Source organism: Oncorhynchus masou, chromosome 31 (assembly GCF_036934945.1).
Source record: "Oncorhynchus masou masou isolate Uvic2021 chromosome 31, UVic_Omas_1.1, whole genome shotgun sequence".
Classification (NCBI taxonomy): Eukaryota; Metazoa; Chordata; class Actinopteri; order Salmoniformes; family Salmonidae; genus Oncorhynchus; species Oncorhynchus masou.
Window position 1 is genome coordinate 26,557,749 of NC_088242.1, and position 21,206 is coordinate 26,578,954.

Consider the following 21,206-nt stretch of genomic DNA (forward strand, 5'->3'; position numbering starts at 1 on the left):
TAGACCTTGGGAATCTGAAGGATTTGGAGAGATTCTGTATGGAGGAATGGTCTCAGATCCCTTGCCATGTGTTCTCCAACCTCATTACGAATTATAGGAGAAGACTCAGAGCTGTTATCTTGGCAAAGGGAGGTTGCACAAAGTATTGAATGAAGGGATGCCAATAATTGTGGCACACATACAGTTGAAGTCGGAAGTTTACATACACTTAGATTGGAGTATTTAAAACTCGTTTTTCAACCACTCCACAAATGTCTTATTAATTAACAAACTATAGTTTTGGCAAGTCGGTTAGGACATCTACTTTGTGCATGACACAAGTCTTTTTTCCAACAATTGTTTATAATCAGATTATTTCATTTATAATTCACTATCACAATTCCAGTTGGTCAGAAGTTCACAATACACTAAGTTGACTGTGCCTTTAAACAGCTTGGAAAATTCCAGAAAATGTCATGGCTTTAGAAGCTTCTGATAGGCTAATTGACATCATTTGAGTAATTTGGAGGTGTACCTGTGGATGTATTTCAAGGCCTACCTTCAAACTCAGTGCCTCTTTGCTTAACATCATGGGAAAATCAAAAGAAATCAGCCAAGACCTCCGAAAGAAAATTAAGTCTGGTTCAACCTTGGGAACAATTTCCAAATGCCTGAAGGTACCACGTTCATCTATACAAAAAATAGTATGCAAGTATAAACACCATGGGGCCACGCAGCCGTCATACCGCTCAGGAAGGAGACGCGTTCTATCTACTAGAGATAAACATTCTTTGATGCGAAAAGTGCAAATCAATCCCAGAACAACAGCAAAGGACCTTGTGAAGATGCTGGAGGAAACCGGTACAAAAGTATCTATATCCACAGTAAAACGAGTCCTACATCAACATAACCTGAAAGGCCGCTCAGCCAGGAAGAAGCCATTGCTCAAAAACCGCCTTATAAAAGTCAGACTACGGTTTGCAACTGCACATGGGGACAAAGATCGTAAATTTTGGAGAAATGTCCTCTGGTCTGATGAAACAAAATAGAACTGTTTGGCCATAATGACCATCGTTATGTTTGGAGGAAAAAGGGGGAGGCTTGCAAGCTGAAGAACATCATCCCAACCGTGAAGCACAGGGGTGGCAGCATCATGTTGTGGGGATGCTTTGCTGCAGGAGGGACTGGTGCACTTCACAAAATAGATGGCATCAAGAGGAAATAAAATTATGTGGATATATTGAAGCAAAATCTCAAGACATCAGTCAGGAATTTAAAGTTAAAGCTTGGTCACAAATGGGTCTTCCAAATGGACAATGACCCAAGCATACTTCCAAAGTTGTGGCAAAATGGCTTAAGGACAACAAAGTCAAGGTATCGGAGTGGCCATCACAAAGCCCTGACCTCAATCCTATAGAACATTTGTGGGCAGAACTGAAAAAGCGCATGCAAGCAAGGAGGCCTACAAACCTGACTCAGTTACACCAGCTCTGTCAGGAGGAATGGGCCAACATTCACCCAACTTATTGTGGGAAGCTTGTGGAAGGCTACCCAAAACATTTCACCCCAGTTAAACAACTTAAAGGCAATGCTATCAAATACCACCCTGCATACCACTGCTGGTTTGCTTCTGAAGCTAAGCAGGGTTGGTCCTGGTCAGTACCTGGATGGGAGATGAGATGCTCCTGGAAGTGGTGTTGGAGGGCCAGTAGGAGGCACTCTTTCCTCTGGTCTAAAAAAAGAAATATCCCAATGCCCCAGGGCAGTGATTGGGGACACTGCCCTGTGTAGGGTGCTGTCTTTCGGATGGGACGTTAAACGGGTGTCCTGACTCTCTGAGGTCAATAAAGATCCCATGGCACTTATAAGAGTAGGGGTGTTAACCCTGGTGTCCTGGCTAAATTCCCAATCTGGCCCTCGAACCATCACGGTCACCTAATAATCCCCAGTTTACAATTGGCTCATTCATCCCCCTCATCTCCCCTGTACCTATTCCCCAGGTCGTTGCTGCAAATGAGAACGTGTTCTCAGTCAACTTTCCTGGTAAAATAACAGATAAATAAAAAAATACAAAATAAATACTAATTGAGGGTATGTACATTTCTGACCCACTGGGAATGTGATGAAAGAAATAAAAGCTGAAATAAATCATTATTCTGACATTTCACATTCTTAAAATAAAGTGGTGATCCTAACTGACCTAAGACAGGGAATTTTTACAAGGATTAAATGTCAGGAATTGTGAAAAACTGAGTTTAAATGTATTTGGCTGAGGTGTATGTAAACTTCCGACTTCAACTGTATATTTGAGAAAAATATTTGTTTTATGATAAGAATTTATTTTTTCTTTAAATTATTTTACTTTAATTAAAGGTTTGATTTTTGTGAATGTTTTGAATGAGGATAAACAATAAAGAAACATTTCACTGCTAGTTTTACTCATATTTACCAAGGGTTCCAATATTAGTCAAGGCACTGTATCTGCAAAGTCCCTCAGTCGAGCAGTTATTTTCAAACACAAATTCAACCACAAAGACCAGGGAGGTTTTCCAATGCCTCGCAAAGAAGGCACCTATTGGTAGATAAAATAAATAAATACAGTGCCTTGCGAAAGTATTTGGCCCCCTTGAACTTTGCGACCTTTTGCCACATTTCAGGCTTCAAACATAAAGATATAAAACTGTATTTTTTTTTGTGAAGAATCAACAACAAGTGGGACACAATCATGAAGTGGAACGACATTTATTGGATATTTCAAACTTTTTTAACAAATCAAAAACTGAAAAATTGGATGTGCAAAATTATTCAGCCCCTTTACTTTCAGTGCAGCAAACTCTCTCCAGAAGTTCAGTGAGGATCTCTGAATGATCCAATGTTGACCTAAATGACTAATGATGATAAATACAATCCACCTGTGTGTAATCAAGTCTCCGTATAAATGCACCTGCACTGTGATAGTCTCAGAGGTCCGTTAAAAGCGCAGAGAGCATCATGAAGAACAAGGAACACACCAGGCAGGTCCGAGATACTGTCGTGAAGAAGTTAAAAGCCGGATTTGGATACAAAAAGATTTCCCAAGCTGTAAACATCCCAAGGAGCACTGTGCAAGCGATAATATTGAAATGGAAGGAGTATCAGACCACTGCAATTCTACCAAGACCTGGCCGTCCCTCTAAACTTTCAGCTCATACAAGGAGAAGACTGATCAGAGATGCAGCCAAGAGGCCCATGATCACTCTGGATGAACTGCAGAGATCTACAGCTGAGGTGGGAGACTCTGTCCTCCATAGGACAACAATCAGTCGTATATTGCACAAATCTGGCCTTCATGGAAGAGTGGCAAGAAGAAAGCCATTTCTTAAAGATATCCATAAAAAGTGTTGTTTAAAGTTTGCCACAAGCCACCTGGGAGACACACCAAACATGTGGAAGAAGGTGCTCTGGTCAGATGAAACCAAAATTGAACTTTTTGGCAACAATGCAAAACGTTATGTTTGGTGTAAAAGCAACACAGCTCATCACCCTGAACACACCATCCCCACTGTCAAACATGGTGGTGGCAGCATCATGGTTTGGGGCTGCGTTTCTTCAGCAGGGACAGGGAAGATGGTTAAAATTGATGGGAAGATGGATGGAGCCAAATACAGGACCATTCTGGAAGAAAACCTGATGGCGTCTGCAAAAGACCTGAGACTGGGACGGAGATTTGTCTTCCAACAAGACAATGATCCAAAACATAAAGCAAAATCTACAGTGGAATGGTTCAAAAATAAAAATATCCAGGTGTTAGAATGGCCAAGTCAAAGTCCGGACCTGAATCCTATCGAGAATCTGTGGAAAGAACTGAAAACTGCTGTTCACAAATGCTCTCCATCCAACCTCACTGAGCTCGAGCTGTTTTGCAAGGAGGAATGGGAAAAAATTTCAGTCTCTCGATGTGCAAAACTGATAGAGACATACCCCAAGCGACTTACAGCTGTAATCGCAGCAAAAGGTGGCGCTACAAAGTATTAACTTAAGGGGGCTGAATAATTTTGCACGCCCAATTTTTCAGTTTTTGATATGTTAAAAAAGTTTGAAATATCCAATAAATGTCGTTCCACTTCATGATTGTGTCCCACTTGTTGTTGATTCTTCACAAAAAAATACAGTTTTATATCTTTATGTTTGAAGCCTGAAATGTGGCAAAACGTCACACAGTTCAAGAGGGCCGAATACTTTCGCAAGGCACTGTAGAAGCAGACATTGAATCGAGCATGAAGTTATTAATTAAACTTTGGATGGTGTATTAACACACCCAGTCACTACAAAGATACAGGCATCCTTTCTAACTCCGTTGCCGGAGAGGAAGGAAACCACTCAGGGATTTCACCATGAGGCCAATGGTGACTTTAAAACACATACAAAGTTTAATGGCTGTGATAGGAGAAAACTGAGGATGGATCTACAACAGTGTAGGTACTCCACAATACTAACCTAAATGACAGAGTGGAAAGGAAGGAAAGATATTCAAAAACATGCATCCTGTTTGCAACAAGGCCTAAAGTAATACTGCAAAAAATGTGGCAAAGCAATTGACTTTTTGTCCTGAATACAAAGTGTTATGTTTGGGACAAGTCCAATACAACACATTGCTGAGTACCACTCTCCATATTTTCAAGCATAGTGGTGGTGGCTGCAGCATGTTATGGGTACGCTTGTAATCGTTAAGGACTGCCAAAGATGATTCTAACATGTATTGACTCAGGGGGTTGAATACTTATTTAATTAAGATATATTAGTGTTTTATTTTTCATATCGTAAAAAAAATATATAATTTTTCTTCCACATTCACTATTCGAGTATTTTGTGTAGATTGTTGACAAACAATTACAATGAAATCGATTTTAATCCTGCTTTATAACACATCAACATGTGGAAAAAGTCAAGGGGTGTGAATACTTTCTGAAGGCACTCAACATACTGTATATACGTTGATGTCTTTATCTAGCCTTTATTTAACTAGGCAAGACATTTGACCTAGATAGTTTGTGTGTATGTATGGATGTGTAGGCTACATGTGCCTTTCTGTTTAAAAATGGATGTAGTTCTGTTCTTGTCTATTAATGTTCTGTATTATGTCATGTTTCATGTTTTGTGTGGACCCCAGGAAGAGTTGCTGCTGCTTTTGCAACAGCTAATGGGGATCCTGTTAAAATACCCCCCTCAAAAATACATTGATCCAATTAATTTACATAATGTTCATGCCCTTAATGAATCATCAAGAACCAATATTGTCACAGATTCGTTCCTGCTTTGGACTTCCAGATGTAGAATACCACAATAACAACACCATTGGTATGTATGTACAGTATAAACCCCTTTATTCATTAGTCTCTCTGTGCCACTGTCTTTTAAGGCAGACTGTTAGGCTAAAGGGTAGGACAGAAGGTACAAGAGAAGCCCTCCAAAGACAGGAGCGTTGTGGAGGGCCAGGAGTTTTTCTTTCTCCTGACCATGTGACCTGATAGGGCAACACTTTGGGCTCTAGTCGTGAAATGACCAGGAAACACTCTAGGCTCTAGTTACAGCCTACAACTAGGGTCCAGAGTTTCTCCTGGTCAGGTCACATGATCTGGGGAAAAACTCCTGGTCCTAGCCATGACACACAAACAGGAAATGAACCTTAGTAGCGGTCCTGTAGAAGTGGCAACGACAACATCACTTAATGCCGGAGTAGAAAGAACAGCTAGATCAATTGAAGTGCTTTGTTATGAATAGAACCAGGGTCCTGTTTCTCCATTTCAAGTTTAACAAACAATATGTAACAGCAGTGCTGTTTGTCTGTGTGAATGTAAAAATAAATAATTGTTGTTTATCATTAATATTTTATAATTATGTTTCAAAATAAGATTGGTAATCATTTCATAATTGGCTCCTATTATTGATGTGTGCATACTGATTTACAGTCTTCCCCAGTGCGTTATCATCTGCATCTTCCTGTTTAAATCTCATTTTAACAGTTCTGATTGGACAGCTGACTGGGGGGCGGTCACAAGTACAACTTCCACCACATGCAATCTCTTATTTTTTCCCCTGAAGTAATCTCTATACTTGAGTAATATGTATGTATTTAGGATTTCTATTTCATACAAGTTAAAGCAGTGTACAAACTGCATCTATAAATGACTTTTCATGCACTTGATCAAGCGGCTTCTCTTCAAGTGTTACCCAACTGTAAGACATTAATCTATGATCTATTTACTGTTAAGTCTCCTGCTAAGTCACATTCAGTCCACAATCATTGGGACGTCTGGATAATCAGTCCAGCAGTAATATTTGTATTAAAAGTCCTTAAATTGTGTGAGGGAATATGCAATTGTGCACATTATCGTATGGTAACAGATTGGCAAAATCAATATAAAAGATGAATGCTCATTGCCTTGGTTAATGTTAGGTAAAGGGATGATGTCAAAACAAAAAAATGGCACCAAAATGCTGACAATGACCAAGAAAACACCTGTTAGTTTTGTTTGAAGAACACTTTTCTCTGTCCCCACACCTCAATGCAAAAAAGCTAGAAAACACTGTAGGTACCATGACTATGATACAGTTTCACTACAAAACTGAGTAAAATCAGGAAACATTCCTCCCAACTTGTTTTAATGTTTGTCAGAGGCCCAGTTAGTCCATGTGTGGTCTTTGAGTGAATCCTCCATTCAGGAGAGCAGGCATAGTTAGCCTCTGGGGTTCTCAGAAATAGAGGATAAATGGCCCTGCTGTTGCCTCTCCCTTCCATAACCTCCACTGTCCGTCTCTCTCTCAGGCTCTGAGTTAGTCCAGGAGCAGGAAGTACCCCTCAGTATCAGCAAATCAAAGAAAAGGTAAAAAGTCAGAGTGTAGAGGGTAGAGGTTAGAGGTCGCCGCTCTGGGGCTCTGGGTTGCGGCCCTCCTGGTTGTGGTTGCAACCCAGTCTGGGGAAGCGTGACGAGGCTTTGGACCGGGCTGTCTTACTGCTCCCCTCGCTGGCCACTGGTGTGTCCCTGGGAGGAGACAAAAGGTCAAGAATTCAGCAAAGGAAACCAGAGGTTAGTAATGCCACTTAGGGTTTTTATTTTATTCTTGGCACCAACCAGAACTTGAGGCTGGAACATGAACTGTGTTCCTTTGAATGTGCCATTTTCGGCAGAACGCTGGCTGCTGACACTAAGGGCGACACTTTTGGGATGAGGTGAGACCGAGTCACCTCCCAAGAAAGGAGTGATGACAAGTGAAGCTTTTGAAGAATCAGGTTCTAATCTCTCTCTTCATCTCAGCCCCCGTTCTAACCAGGTGCCCACTCAGTCATTCATAAAAGAAAGGTCACCATTTTGGATGAGTCATCAATGGCTAAGACAGCTCTACTGTTAATGTAGATATCATCAACTCAGCTCTTTATTCAGCAGAAGAATGGCACCGGAGGGGATGGCTGCCGTTTTACGGGCTCCTAACCAATTGTGCTATTTTGTGTATTTTTTTACGCATTGTTTATAACTTATTTTGTTGATGCTACCGTCTCCTAAGACCGAAAAGAGCTTCTGGATATCAGAACAGCGATTACTCACCTCAAACTGGACAAAGATTATTTTGTATTTTTTATGAGTCAGACTCAAAGGATATAATGTTCCCAGACACGGCCCAAACCCCCGTCATTCACATGAAGAAAAGAAAGAAATACATGTGGCGGAGATCAGGATGCCTTGTGAGAATTAGTGGGTAACCCGCCTCTACCATCCATTCTATTAGCCAACTGTCACACCCTGATCTGTTTCACCTGTCCTTGTGATTGTCTCCACCCCCCCTCCAGGTATCGCCCATTATCCCGTGTTCTCTGTTTGTCCGTTCCCAGTTCGTCTTGTTTGTCGAGTCAACCAGCGTTTTGTTTCTCAGCTCCTGCTTTTTCCCAGTCTCTCTTTTCTCGCCCTCCTGATTTTGACCCTCGCCTGCCTGACCACTCTGCCTGACCCTGAGCCTGCTTACTGTCGTGGAAATTCAAATTCAGTACTGGTATCCACAGGCGACCGCTACCTCTCAGATCATAGGCAGGTCCAGCTGCTCAATAATAAACATGAATCACCCTGAGATCTCAATTTCTGATCTCCTGTGCACAGTTTACCCAGATCTTCAGGAGCGGTCAACAGGTTGCAGATCACCTCCTCGTCGCCAAGAATGTTGTGGAAATCCAGTACTGAGAGAGACTTGGTCCTTTCTTCAAACAATCATCTTTACTTAATATCGATTAATTATTGGCATAATGAAGCCATCAGCCCAGAAGTCTTGACTGTCGGACCGAGTTCTTGAACCATACAGAGAATACTGTGTCTTTATATACCAATCCTAAAAATGCTTCAACCATGGCTGGCTCCACCCTTCCCATATAGTTTGGGCTCATCCTGTCTTTATCTGCCCCTGGCGTTATCTTGACCCCCAACTCTGGCCTAATTTCCTAGAAGCCAGGATGTCTAAGAACCACTGAGGCCTTTGTTCTACTCCTCTCTATCTCAGTCACAATCACCCCACATCCTGTCACTGGAATGCCAGCTGTCGGTTTTATCACCAGGTCAATCAATGTCTACGACACCCAGACTAGCTGCAGGAAGCTAGAGTGGACACCATAACACTCAGCATTAGCAGGACAGACATATCTTACTGTTTAAGTAAATAATTGTTACATATCCAATAAATAAAGTGAATACATCATTTTTCCCTCACACTACCAACCTGTACCTTTGCCCCCCACTGGATTTTTTACCGCTGCTTATCCTGAGCCTCACGTCCGGTACCGTTGCCTCACCTCTGGTTTACTGACACCTGACTATTGGATCATTAAACTATTGTTTATTTGACGTGGTCTGCATCTGGGTCTTACCTTCATACTTGATACCAACGTGCAATTACTGGAGAATAAACTTGATGAGTTCCGTTCGAGACTATCATACCAACAGGACATTAAAAACTGTAATATCGTATTACTGAGTCGTGACTGAACGATGACACGGATAATATACAGTTGGCAGGGTTTTCCGTGCATCGGAAAAACAGAGAAGCTACGTCTGGTAAGACGAGGGGTGGGTGTGTGTGTCTATTTGTCAATAACAGCTGGTGCACAAAGTCTAATATTAAGGTAGACTCGAGGTATTGCTCGCCTGAGGTAGAGTACCTCATGATAAGCTGTAGACCACACTATCTACCAAGAGTTTTCATCTATATTTTTTGTAGCCGTCTATTTACCACCACAAACCGACGCTTGCACGAAGACCGCACTCAACGAGCTGTATAAGGCCATAAGCAAACAAGAAAATGCTCATCCAGAAGAGGCACTCCTAGTGGCTGTGGACTTTAATGCAGGGAAACTTAAATCTGTTTTACCTCATTTCTACCAGCATGACAAATGTGCAACCAGAGGGAAAAAACTCTAGACCACCTTTACTCCACACACAGAGACGCGTACAAAACTCTCCCTCACCCTCCATTTGGAAAATCTGACCATATTTCTACCGTTCTGATTCCTGCTTACAAGCAAAAACTGAAGCAGGAAGTACCAGTGAATCGCTTAATACGGAAGTGGTCAGACGATGCGGATGCTACGCTACAGGACTGTTTTCCTAGCACAGACTGGAATATGTTCCAGGATTCATCAAATGGCATTGGGGAATATACCACCTCCGTCACCAGCTTCATCTATAAGTGCATCGATGACGTTCCCCCCACAGTGACCGTACATACATTTCCCAACCAGAAGCCATGTATAACAGGCAACATTCACACCAAACTAAAGGCTAGAGCTGCCGCTTTCAAGGAGCGGGAAAGTAATCCGGACGCTTATAAAAAATCCTGCTATGCCCTCAGACGAATCATCAAACAGGCAAAGCGTCAATACAGGACTAAGATTGAATCCTACTACACCGGCTCTGACACCAGTCGGATGTGGCAGGGCGTGCAAACTATTACGGACTACAAACGGAACCCAGCCGTATGCTGCCGAGTGACGTGAGCCTATCAGACGGGCTAAATGCCTTTTATGCTTGCTTTGAGGCAAGTAACACTAAAGCATGCATGAGAGCACCAGCTGTTCCAGACAACTGTGTGATCACGCTCTCCGTAGCCGATGTGAGCAAGACCTTTAAACAGGTCAACATTCACCAGGTTATGGGGCCAGACGGATTACCAGGACGTGTACTCTGAGCATGCGCGGACCAACTGGCAAGTGTTTTCACTGACATTTTCAACCTCTCCCTGACCAGAGTATGTAATACCCACTATAGTCCCTGTGACCAAGTAAGCGAAGATAACCTGCCTAAATGACTACCGACCCGTAGCATTCACGTCAGTAGCCATGAAGTGCTTTGAAAGGCTGGTCATGGCTCACATCAAACACCATCATTCCGGAAACCCTAGACCCACTTCAATTTGCATACAGCACAAACAGATCAGAACAGAAGACACAATCTCAATCATACTCCACACTGCCTTTTCCCACCTGGAGAAAAGGAACACCTATGTGAGAATGCTGTTCATTGACTTCAGCTCAGCGTTCAACATAGTGCCCACAAAGCTCATCACTAAGCTATGGGCCCAGGGACAAGACCTCCCTCTACAACTGGATCCTGGACTTCCTGACGGCCCGCCCCCCAGGTGGTAAGGGTAGGCAACAAAACATCTGCCACTCTAATCCCCAACACAGGGGCCCCTTAGGGATGCGTGCTTAGTCCCCTCCTGTACTCCCTGTTCACCCATAACTGTGTGGCCAGGCATGAATCCAACACCATCATTAAGTTTGCAGATGACACAACGGTGATAGGCCTGATCACCGACAACGATGAGACAGCCTATAGGGAGGTCGTCAGAGACCTGGCAGTGTGGTGACAGGACAACAATCTCTCCCTCAACGTGAGCAAGACAAAGGATATTATCATGGACTACAGGAAAAGGAGTGCCGGACACGCCCCCATTCACATCGACGGGGCTGTAATGGAGCGGGTTGAGAGTTTTAAGTTCCTTGGTGTCCACATCACCAACAAAATATCATGGTCCAAACACACCAAGAAAGTCGTGAAGAGGGCACGACAACACCTTTCCCCCCTCAGGAGACTGAAAAGATTTGGCATGGGTCCCCAGATCCGCAAAAAGTTCTACAGCTGCACCATTGAGAGCATCCTAATTGGTTGCATCACCGCCTGGTATGGCAACTGCTCGACATCCGACCGTAAGGCACTACAGAGGGTAGTGCGTACAGCCCAGTAAATCACTGGGGCCAAGCTTCCTGCCATCCGGGACCTATATAATAGGTGGTCAAAGACTCCAGTCACCAGAGTCATAGACTGTTCTCTCTGCTACCGCATGGCAAGCAGTACCGGAGTGCCAATTCTAGGTCCAAAAGGCTCCTTACCAGCTTCTACCCCCAAGCCATAAGACTGCTGAACAATTAATCAAATTTCCACCCAGACTATTTGTATTGACACCCACCCACCCTTTGTTTTTACACTGCTGCTACTTGCTGTTTATTATCTATGCATAGTCACTTTACCCCTACATGTACAAATTACCTCGACTAACATGTACCACCGAACAGTGACTCAGAATCGGTACCCCCTGTATATCATTTTGTATTTTTTTTTAAACTTTAGTTTATTTAGTAAATATTTTCTTAACTCTATTTTCTTAACTGCATTGTTGGTTAAGGGCTTGTAAGTTAGCATTTCACAGTAAGGTCTACAACCTGTTGTATTCGGCGCATGTGACTAATCAAATTTTATTTGATAATTTTATCTCAGCGTTTTAGAACCTCTGTGTTATGACTATCAGCTGCTACAGGACAGAATTCTTGTTGGGATCTGTGATTGGTCGTGCTCACCGAGTGGTCACAGCATCAATTGGTGTGAATGATGCAGGAAATGACTGGATGCTATGACTGAGCTGGCACAAGAAGTCACTTTCAAGGTGTTCACAAAACAATTTGCATTAGCTATCACACACGCACACAGCTGTGCCAGGCAATGTATTATTATGAAGCACTTTGTGAAATGCGTGTTTTCCCCGTCTGACATTGCACACTCTGACGCATGTACACACACACACACACACACACACACACACACACACACACACACACACACACACACACACACACACACACACACACACACACACACACACACACACACACACACACACACACACACAGAGAGAGTGGGGTCACTCACTGGCAGAAGGGCAGCAGCTGCAGCAGGGTCTCCTTGGTGGGTTTAGCAGAGAACTCTGGCAGGGTCTGGATCAGCTTGTTCAACACCATCCTCAGGTACGACTGGAGCTGTTTCCTACGCTCCTCTACAAACTTGGCATCCTAAGGAGAAGAGAGGACAGAGGCAAGGGAGACATTAAAACTGTACCATACAGAATGAGAGGGAAAGTACAGGTAGGAGTTATAGATAAGTGTGTAGGGTAAGTGGGTGGAGAATGATGCCAGCTGTCAGATTAGATAAGGTCCCAGCTGCCATGTCTCATTTAATGGTTTGTTTGCATGGAAATGTAACACCTCCCTTTCTCTGTCTCTCTCACTCTCACTCAGTGACACACTGAGCCTCTCTCAGTCCTTGTCTCTAGCCCCTATGCTCTGTGGATGTCAAAATTCCAATCAATCAATTGAAAACTGTGGGTGTACAATGTAACACTTTTGAAGTTTATATATAAGAACCATCAGAAAAATGTTAAATTAACACTTTTCAAAGCGTTGCTCTTTTAACACTGTCATATTGTCCTTTTCCTTACTCCAATGGTGTAGATATTATTACAGTAGGTGACGACAACTCTGAGTGTTGTCCAACTGATACTTTTCAACACCAGTGGCATTTACATTTTACAACTCAGGGTGAAAGGTACACTGCTATGGTGTTCAAAGATACTGTGAATTTAACTTCTTGAGTGTAGGGGGCAGGATTTGAGTTTTTGGCTAAAAAACATACCCATTTGAAACTGCCTATTTCTCAGGCGCAGAAACTAGAATATGCATATAATTGTCAGATTATGATAGAAAACAGTCTAAAGTTTCCAAAACTGTCAAAATATTGTCTGTGAGGATAACAGAACTGATATTGCAGGCGAAAACTTGAGGAAAATCAAACCAGGAAGTGCTGTTTTTCATGAAAGCTCTCTGTTCCATTGGATGCATTGCCTCCATTTAAAGGGATATCAACCAGATACCTTTTCCTATGGCTTCCTCAAGGTGTCAACAGTCTTTAGACATAGTTTCAGGCTTTTATTTAGAAAAATGAGCGAGAAAGATAACATCGCGTCAGTGGATAGCTGGGTGTTCGCAGAGTTTTGCTTGTGCAACAGAGTGGGACAGCCAAAGCACTTCATGGCTACAGACCTGAGTGCTACGGGTCGGTAGTCATTTAGGCAGGTTACCTTAGTGTTCTTGGGCACAGGGACTATGGTGGTCTGCTTGAAACATGTTGGTATTATAGATTCAATCAGGGACAGGTTGAAAATGTCAGTGAAGACACTTGCCAGTTGGACCGCGCATGCTCAGAGTACACGTCCTGGCAATCCGTCTGGCCCTGCGGCCTTGTGAATATTGACCTTACTCACGTCGGCTAAGGAGAGTGTGATCACACAGTTGTCCGGAACAGTTGATGCTCTCGTGCATGTTTCAGTGTTAGTTGCCTTGAAGTGAGCATAGAAATAATTTAGCTAGTCTGGTAGGCTTGTTGCACTGGGCAGCTCGCGGCGGGACCTCCGTTTGTAGTCTGTAATAGATTGCAAGCCCTATCACATCCGACGAGCGTCGGAGCCAGTGTAGTACGATTTCATCTTTTTCCTGTATTGAGGCTTTGCCTGTTTGATGGTTCGTCGGAGGGCATAGCTGGATGTCTTATAAGCTTCCAGGTTAGAGTCCCGCTCCTTGAAAGCGGCAGCTCTACCCTTTAGCTCAGTACGGATGTTGCCTGTAATCCATGGCTTATGGTTGTATGTACGTACGGTCACTGTGGGGATGACGTCATCGACATACTTATTGATGAAGCCAGTGACTGATGTGGTGTACTCCTCAATGCCAACGGAAGAATCCTGGAACAGTCTGTGCTAGGAAAACAGTCCTGTAGCTTAGCATCTGCTTCATCTGACAACTTTCTTATTGACCGAGTCACTGGTACTTTCTGCTTTAGTTTTTGCTTGTAAGCAGGAATCGGGAGGACACAGTTATGGTCAGATTTTCCAAATGGAGGGTACGCGTCTCTGTGTGTGGAGTAAAGGTGGTCTAGAGTTTTTTTCCCTCTGGTTGCACATTTGTCATGCTGGTAGAAATGAGGTAAAACAGATTTAAGTTTCCCTGCATTAAAGTCCCCGGCCACTAGGAGCGCCGCCTCTGAATGAGCGTTTTCCTGTTTGCTTATGGCCGTATACTGAGTGCGGTCTTAGTGCCAGCATTGGTTTGTGGTGGTAAATAGACAGCTACGAAGAATATAGATGAAAACTCTCTTGGTAAATAGTGTTGTCTACAGCTTATCATGAGATACTCTACCTCAGGAATTCATAACCTTGAGACTTCCTTAGATTTTGTGCACCAGGGGTTGTTTACCGATATACATAGATAGCCACCACTTGTCTTACCCGAGGCCGCTGTTCTATCCTGACGAAAAATCTTGAAACCTGCCAGCTGTATGTTATTCATGTTGTCGTTCAGCCCCGACTCGGTGAAACATAAGATATTACAGTTTTTAATGTCCTGTTGGGAGGATATACGTGCTCGTAGCGCGTCTCTTTTATTATCCAATGATTGTATGTTGGCTAATAGGACCGATTGCAAAGGCAGATTACCCAATCGTCATCTGATCCTTACAAGGTACCCAGACCTTCGTCGGCAAAATCTTAGTCTCTTTCTCCTGCGAATGACGGGGATCAGGGCCTTGTCGGGCGTCTGAAGTAAATCCTTCCCCTCCAGTACGGGGTGAGTAATCGTTGTTCTGTTATCTAAAAGCTCTTTTCGGTCATAAGACAAGGTGGCAGAAACATTGTGTACAAAATCAGTTACAAATAACATGAAAAAACACACACGATTGTGCGTTGCCCCATGGACCTCCCGGTCGCGGCCGGCTCCAACAGAGCCTGGGCTTGAACCCAGGGTCTCTGGTGGCACAGCTAGCGCTGCCATGCAGTGCCTTAGACCACTGAGCCACCCGGGAGGCCCCTATTTGGATTTTAACACTTTTTTGGTTACTACATGATTCCATATGTGATATTGTAGTTTGGATGTCTTCACTATTGTTCTACAACTTAGAAAATAGTAAAAATAAAGAAAAACCATTGAATTAGTAGGTGTGTCCAAACTTTTGCCTGGTACTGTATATATATCTATCATAAGGCGTTACTTTGATGGCCTAGTTTCTCCCAAAGACAGTGTTCTGAAACTCCTGAGTTGTATTCACCTGCAGTAGTGCATGCTGGTAAATATGATAATAATGGGCATGGTTTTAAATGTTTTTGAGTGTTTTACTCTACATTGAGTGACATCATCACACTCAACTCTGGTTAGTAAAACAAACACAGGCAACACCCCGATTGAACAGTATATTAAAAGATATGAACAGCTGGTGTTCAGTTACACAAAGTAATGCCACATCAACATCAAAACTGCTTACACCTTGGATACGAAAACTGACGATTTTGTTGTACAGCTCTACTTATAGCTACCATCCTCGCCTGCTGTTTCAAGGCAAACCTGCTACAGCCCACTGACGGACGGACGCACACACGCGTATGACAGTAGCGTAGAGACACAGATAGTTTGTTCTTTGTTTGCCACCGTCTCTAACCTGTCTGTTCCAGATGACTAATTTTAGTATAGTACATCTCACTATACGACATGGACTCACATACACTCCCCACACATAGACATCAACACAGAGATGACACTATGGAGGTGTATGTTTATATGTACACATATAAAGACATGAACTATTCTTATCCCACCAGCGTTCACCTGCCTGCTACTGTATATGAGGCATGTTACTGTGATTTAACTCACTATAAGACAGGGACACACTCGGGTAGACATGGATATCAACACAACACTGAAGGCACAGACACAGGGAGATATTACTATAGATAGGATCGCCACTGGCTACACCTGTGCGCTATGAGGCATGTTACATCAATTTACAAGGCAACTCAGACAGATACACACGGGCATGTCTATCCACGTGTGTGTACAGACGTTGAGAGCATGGCGACACAAGTGAACCACACAGTCAAAGTGAGACAGAGGACAAATCTCAAGATCAGAGGGAACAGTATGACCAACTCAGTATCACAGATTATTGTAAAATAGACACAAATATCTTATTGGAAATTTGTGACGGGCAAACGATTTTTGTATACAGTGAATTTCAATCACAGATTAAGACAGTAGGTTTCTTAAAGCAGAAGCGATAGGAGGGAGGTTGGTAGGGGAGGATAGGTGGGCATTTAACAAGAACGTCTTGCAACCCAAAAGCACGGCCATGCCCATTCCAAGCGGTGATACAGACGTGAGTAGTCCTGACAGAGGAAGGAAGCAAAGCGACTAGAGCTCAAAGTAGGCCAACACAGCTCCAGCAAAGGATCATGGGTAGGGCATGAACAGATTTGTGAGGTTCAAAGGAGTTGTTTGCAATGGAACTCAAATGCAAAGCTTGTGACGGGTTTAGCGAATAGAAACGTATCGTCCGTAGGGGTACAACAATCAAGCCATGACACAAACACAACATTTTTAGCTTGGAAGATACATAATATAAACAAAGAGATGCCAACTATAAAGATAGTTAACCATGTTTTGTAAACTAATGTCACAAACAGGAAGTGTAGACTAAAATACAAAAACATCAGCAAGATACTGTAGAACAGAAATCAGGCCGCCACATTGACTTGTGATTATGGCACGCAAAGAAACTCCTCAAAGACCGCTCCTATGAAAACGTTTATACACACAAACCGCCGTGCAACTGATGCATAAAAGTTCACAAGTAACTCAGGAATGTTCATACAAGACCTCCACAATGTCTCTTTGCCATCATTAAAGGCATTAGACATGCATATTGAATGTTACATGTGAAGACCACATACAGGATTGTTAAATGATTCCATGTTTACTGGTTAATTATTCACTTAGCTCTCCTGTTGTCGCTCAAGGTGAAACGCCATTCAGCCCTGACTTTAACAGCCCTCCAAGTACTGTGATATTACAGATCATAACGATCTTGTTATCAGAAAGATCAAATATTGTTTAAAAAATGATGAGAGTAGGACAGTACACAGTTCCGTAGTCTCTAACAGCGCTCTGATTTGGTGGAACCCCCTAACACTGCCTCTACAAAGCAGCCCAGCAGGGGAGGAAGAGGAAAGCAGCAATTGAAAATTGACTGATTTGATCCAAATGAAAGGAACATGGGTAGGAAAGACGCGGAGAGAGACAGAGAACTGGAGAGACAGGAAAAACCTCCATCAAAGCAATAAGAATTCTCTGTGAATCTGAGATGAAAAACCCTGACAGTTGAACTCTGGGAAGCGGGTGCAGAGCAGAGCAGACAGACAGTCGCAGCCTTTGATGTCATCATTCTTCCTTCCGCAGGCATGGCAATGGTGTCCATCAGGACGGATGTGACAGGTGCGCTCGGGAACATTTAGCGTGTTTTGCCAGCCGAGCCCTTGACAAATCAGCTGTTTTGGGGCTGTCAGTAGCAGGTGTGTGTGTGTGTGTGTGTGTGTGTGTGTGTGTGTGTGTGTGTGTGTGTGTGTGTGTGTTGCTATGTCAATGTAGTTAGGAGATTCTCAGCGACAGCAGGAGGCTGAGTACTGCTCAGATAATGTTGCCGTGGTAATACATTGAGCTGTGATTCTTACATACACTGGTAGTTATGGTGCTTGACATCACAAAATTGAGATGTATTAAAATGTCATCACACAACACTACCTGTATTCCATTCTGTACACCCGATCCTGCAAGCTAACGCAGATACATCCTATGGGTATTGTGGCTATTAGAATTAGCTCCCTTCATATACGGTCCCATGCTGTAGCCAACAGACAAGATTAGCTATACATCTATAAGATTAGCTATACATCTCTCCAACATGTAATCCCCAGCGTCTACCTTTAGAATATATACAGTGGAGATATTCCAGATTTCCGAGCTGCAACGATGCTGTGTTGAATGAAGAGAGAGCAAACTGAACATATTGTACGTCCCCAGTGAGTGAAATAAAGAGAACAGTTTATCTGTTTGACTACAGTGCTGTTAAACAACACATCTCCATAACAGCATCTCTGTCAGAGGAGATCAGATAGACAGAGGGGGAGGCTTTTTGCCAGCGCTTCACCTGAGGGAGAAGAACTAAGCCTTGTCTGTACAAAGTGTTCCTTCTGAGAGGATAGAGGGAGGGAAGGAGAGAGAATCAGAGGAAACAATGATGAGATTAAAAGTGACATGACAGCCCATACCCCAGGTAAGCAGGTTCACTGATTACACACACAAATGCTTACGCACAGCTACCCATGTACACACACACACACACACACACACACATTCACCTACCCATATCCGCACACACACACACACACACACACACACTCAATTACCAACGCAATTCTGTCTCTATATGAACCCTCTGTCCCTACGTCTTTACTGTCAGCTCCAAACACCCTCTCACACTATCTAGTTTTAAACTCTGCCCCCAGGCCTAGTGCACTCCTTTGTGTTTCCATGTCAAAGTTACTCTACAACTTCTGTAACAAAAGCACTCACAGCCCCCTCAACTCTACTCAGAGACTTAAACAGACTGGAGCTGAAAGGAGAGGGAGGAAAGAGAGAGTGGTGGAGAGATGAAGACAGAGAGAGAGAGGTAATGTTGCCCCGGGGCTACTGTAACTAACATCCAAGCCTGTCGACTCAAGTGATGGACAAGTGACCACAATGTATGACTTAACAATGCATTTACATTCAATACATTTGACTACAGGTCATTTAAAATAACATTGAAGGAGGGTGACCAACAGTAAAAACCGGATTACTACAAAAAGGCAACGATTTCCCTGACCGTACGTACCTTGTTCCCTATGGCTTTCTTGGGTGGGAAGTTGAAGGTGCCGACTTGAGGGAATTGTGAGCGTAAGTGGTTGTGGAGCGTCCGGAATTCCGTGTAGCGTCTGTAGACATTCCACTCGTTGTCTAGGATACGGATGTACACCTACGGAACAGGTAAGACACAAACAACAACAACACAAACAACGACACAATCAGAATACCTGTGGTACAAATCCTGCTCTTACAAAACCGCTCACAGTCTACAGAGGAGGAAATTAGCCAACCATAATGTCTCAATAAGGCTATCTATTCTCAATATGGCAGTAAAACATAGTAGGCCACTCTCTGCCTGTGCACTGCTATTTTCATGCATCATTAAAGGAGAGCGTTGGATTCCTTTGTTCAGCTGCTGATGGTCTGTGGCAGGCAGACACTGGGGATTGTGAAGGGAGGATAAGAGGGGCAATTACAACTCGAGGAGGGAGAGCGAGAGATGTTATTTTCAAATGGAGGAAAGGAAAGACGAGGATAGAACAGAGATGCCATTTTCACGCGTCATAGTCTCTCCCTCAAGCCTAGCTGGAGAACAGTGTCACAACGGTGGAGCAACGTAGCGCTAGAATTAACAGACTTCCCATCCCAAAGCTATAGAGGCACAGACTGCTCCTGTCTATTGGGGTTTAGTTGTCCTATCTGAGGTGACAAGCAATCACTTTATCACCTCTGTACTTCCTCATACAGTACAGTACTTTCTGTGAACTTTTTGAAAACCTTTCTCCAGAAAGTATGGAGAAGGTGAGGGACACGCTGTAGAGCAGAGAGAAATGAAGAGAAAACAACAAAGGCAGCATTTTAAACAGCCTGAAGCTTAGATAAACCTGTTGTTTGTTCGTAATTGTAGTTTTCAAGTGTGTGTGTGTGTGTGTGTGTGTGTGTGTGTGTGTGTGTGTGTGTGTGTGTGTGTGTGTGTGTGTGTGTGTGTGTGTGTGTGTGTGTGTGTGTGTGTGTTCGTGTCTGTGATCAAAGCGTTAGGATGAAACGGGGCAAATGGGTGGACACTGAGGCCCTGGGGAGGGCTGGCCAACCTGCGCCAACATTAAAGTCCTCACACCGCACAAGAAGACCAGTACTCTTGGAAAACTGCCCCCTGGCACACTCACACACAGTAGTCGTGTGCGCACACACACAATGTATTCTCTCTCACTCATACACACACACACACGCACTGTATTCATGCACACGCAAAGTGGAGCGGGTCGAGAGTTTCAAGTTCTTGGTGTCCACATCACCAACAAACTATCATGTTCCAAACATACAAAGGCCGTTGTGAAGAGGGCACGACAACACCTTTTCCCCTCAGGAGACTGAAAAGATTTGGCATTGGCCCCCACATCCTCAAAAGGTTCTACAGCTGCACCATCGAGAGCATCCTGACCGGTTGCATCACCGCCTGGTATGGCAACTGCTCGGCATCTGACCATAAGGCGCTACAGAGGGTAGTGCGTACGGTCCAGTACATCACTGGGGCCAAGTTTCCTGCCATCCAGGACCTATATAATAGGCGGTGTCAGAGGAAAGCCCATAACATTGTCAAAGACTCCAGTCACCCAAGTTATAGACTCTGCTTCCACACAGCAAGTGGTACCGGAGCGCAAAGTCTAGGACCAAAAGGCTCCTCAACAGCTTTTACCCCCAAGCCATTAGACTGCTGAACAATTCATAAAAATCGCCACCGGACAATTTACATTGACACGTAAACCCCCTCTTGTACACTGCTGCTACTTGCTGTTTGTTTATTATCTATGCATAGCCACTTCGCCCCCACTTACATGTACAGATTACCTCAACTAGCCTGTACCCCTGCACACTGACTCGGTACCGGTGCCCCCTGTATATAGCCTCGTTATTCTTGTTGTGTTACTTTTTATTTTAGTCTACTTGGTAAATATTTTCTTCTTCTTGAAACGTACTGTTGGTTAAGGGCTTGTAAGTAAGCATTTCACGGTAAAGTCTACACTTGTTGTATTCAGCGCATGTGGCAAATAAAGTGTGATTTGATTGGCATTCATACATGCACAGAATCACTGTATACACACACACACACACACACACACACACACACACACACACACACACACACACACACAAAGAC

The 21,206-nt window shown here is 43.5% G+C and overlaps 1 protein-coding gene across 2 annotated transcripts in view; it reads right to left on the reverse strand.

Annotated features, from left to right (window-relative positions):
• Positions 1 to 4,365: 4,365 nt before the first annotated feature.
• The window catches only part of snx29 (sorting nexin 29), a 120,484-nt gene continuing 103,643 nt past the window's right edge, over positions 4,366 to 21,206 (reverse strand). Inside the window, exons 19-21 of one of the 2 annotated variants that reach the window (XM_064950522.1) lie at positions 19,077 to 19,217; positions 12,201 to 12,340; positions 4,366 to 7,001 (exon numbers count right to left, since the gene is read on the reverse strand). In XM_064950522.1, the coding sequence (XP_064806594.1) occupies positions 6,872 to 7,001; positions 12,201 to 12,340; positions 19,077 to 19,217 (411 nt within the window). In that variant the 3' untranslated portion in view covers positions 4,366 to 6,871. Of the gene's footprint in view, positions 7,002 to 12,200; positions 12,341 to 19,076; positions 19,218 to 21,206 lie in introns of those variants that run through there. The other variant, XR_010452860.1, reaches the window with a different exon arrangement.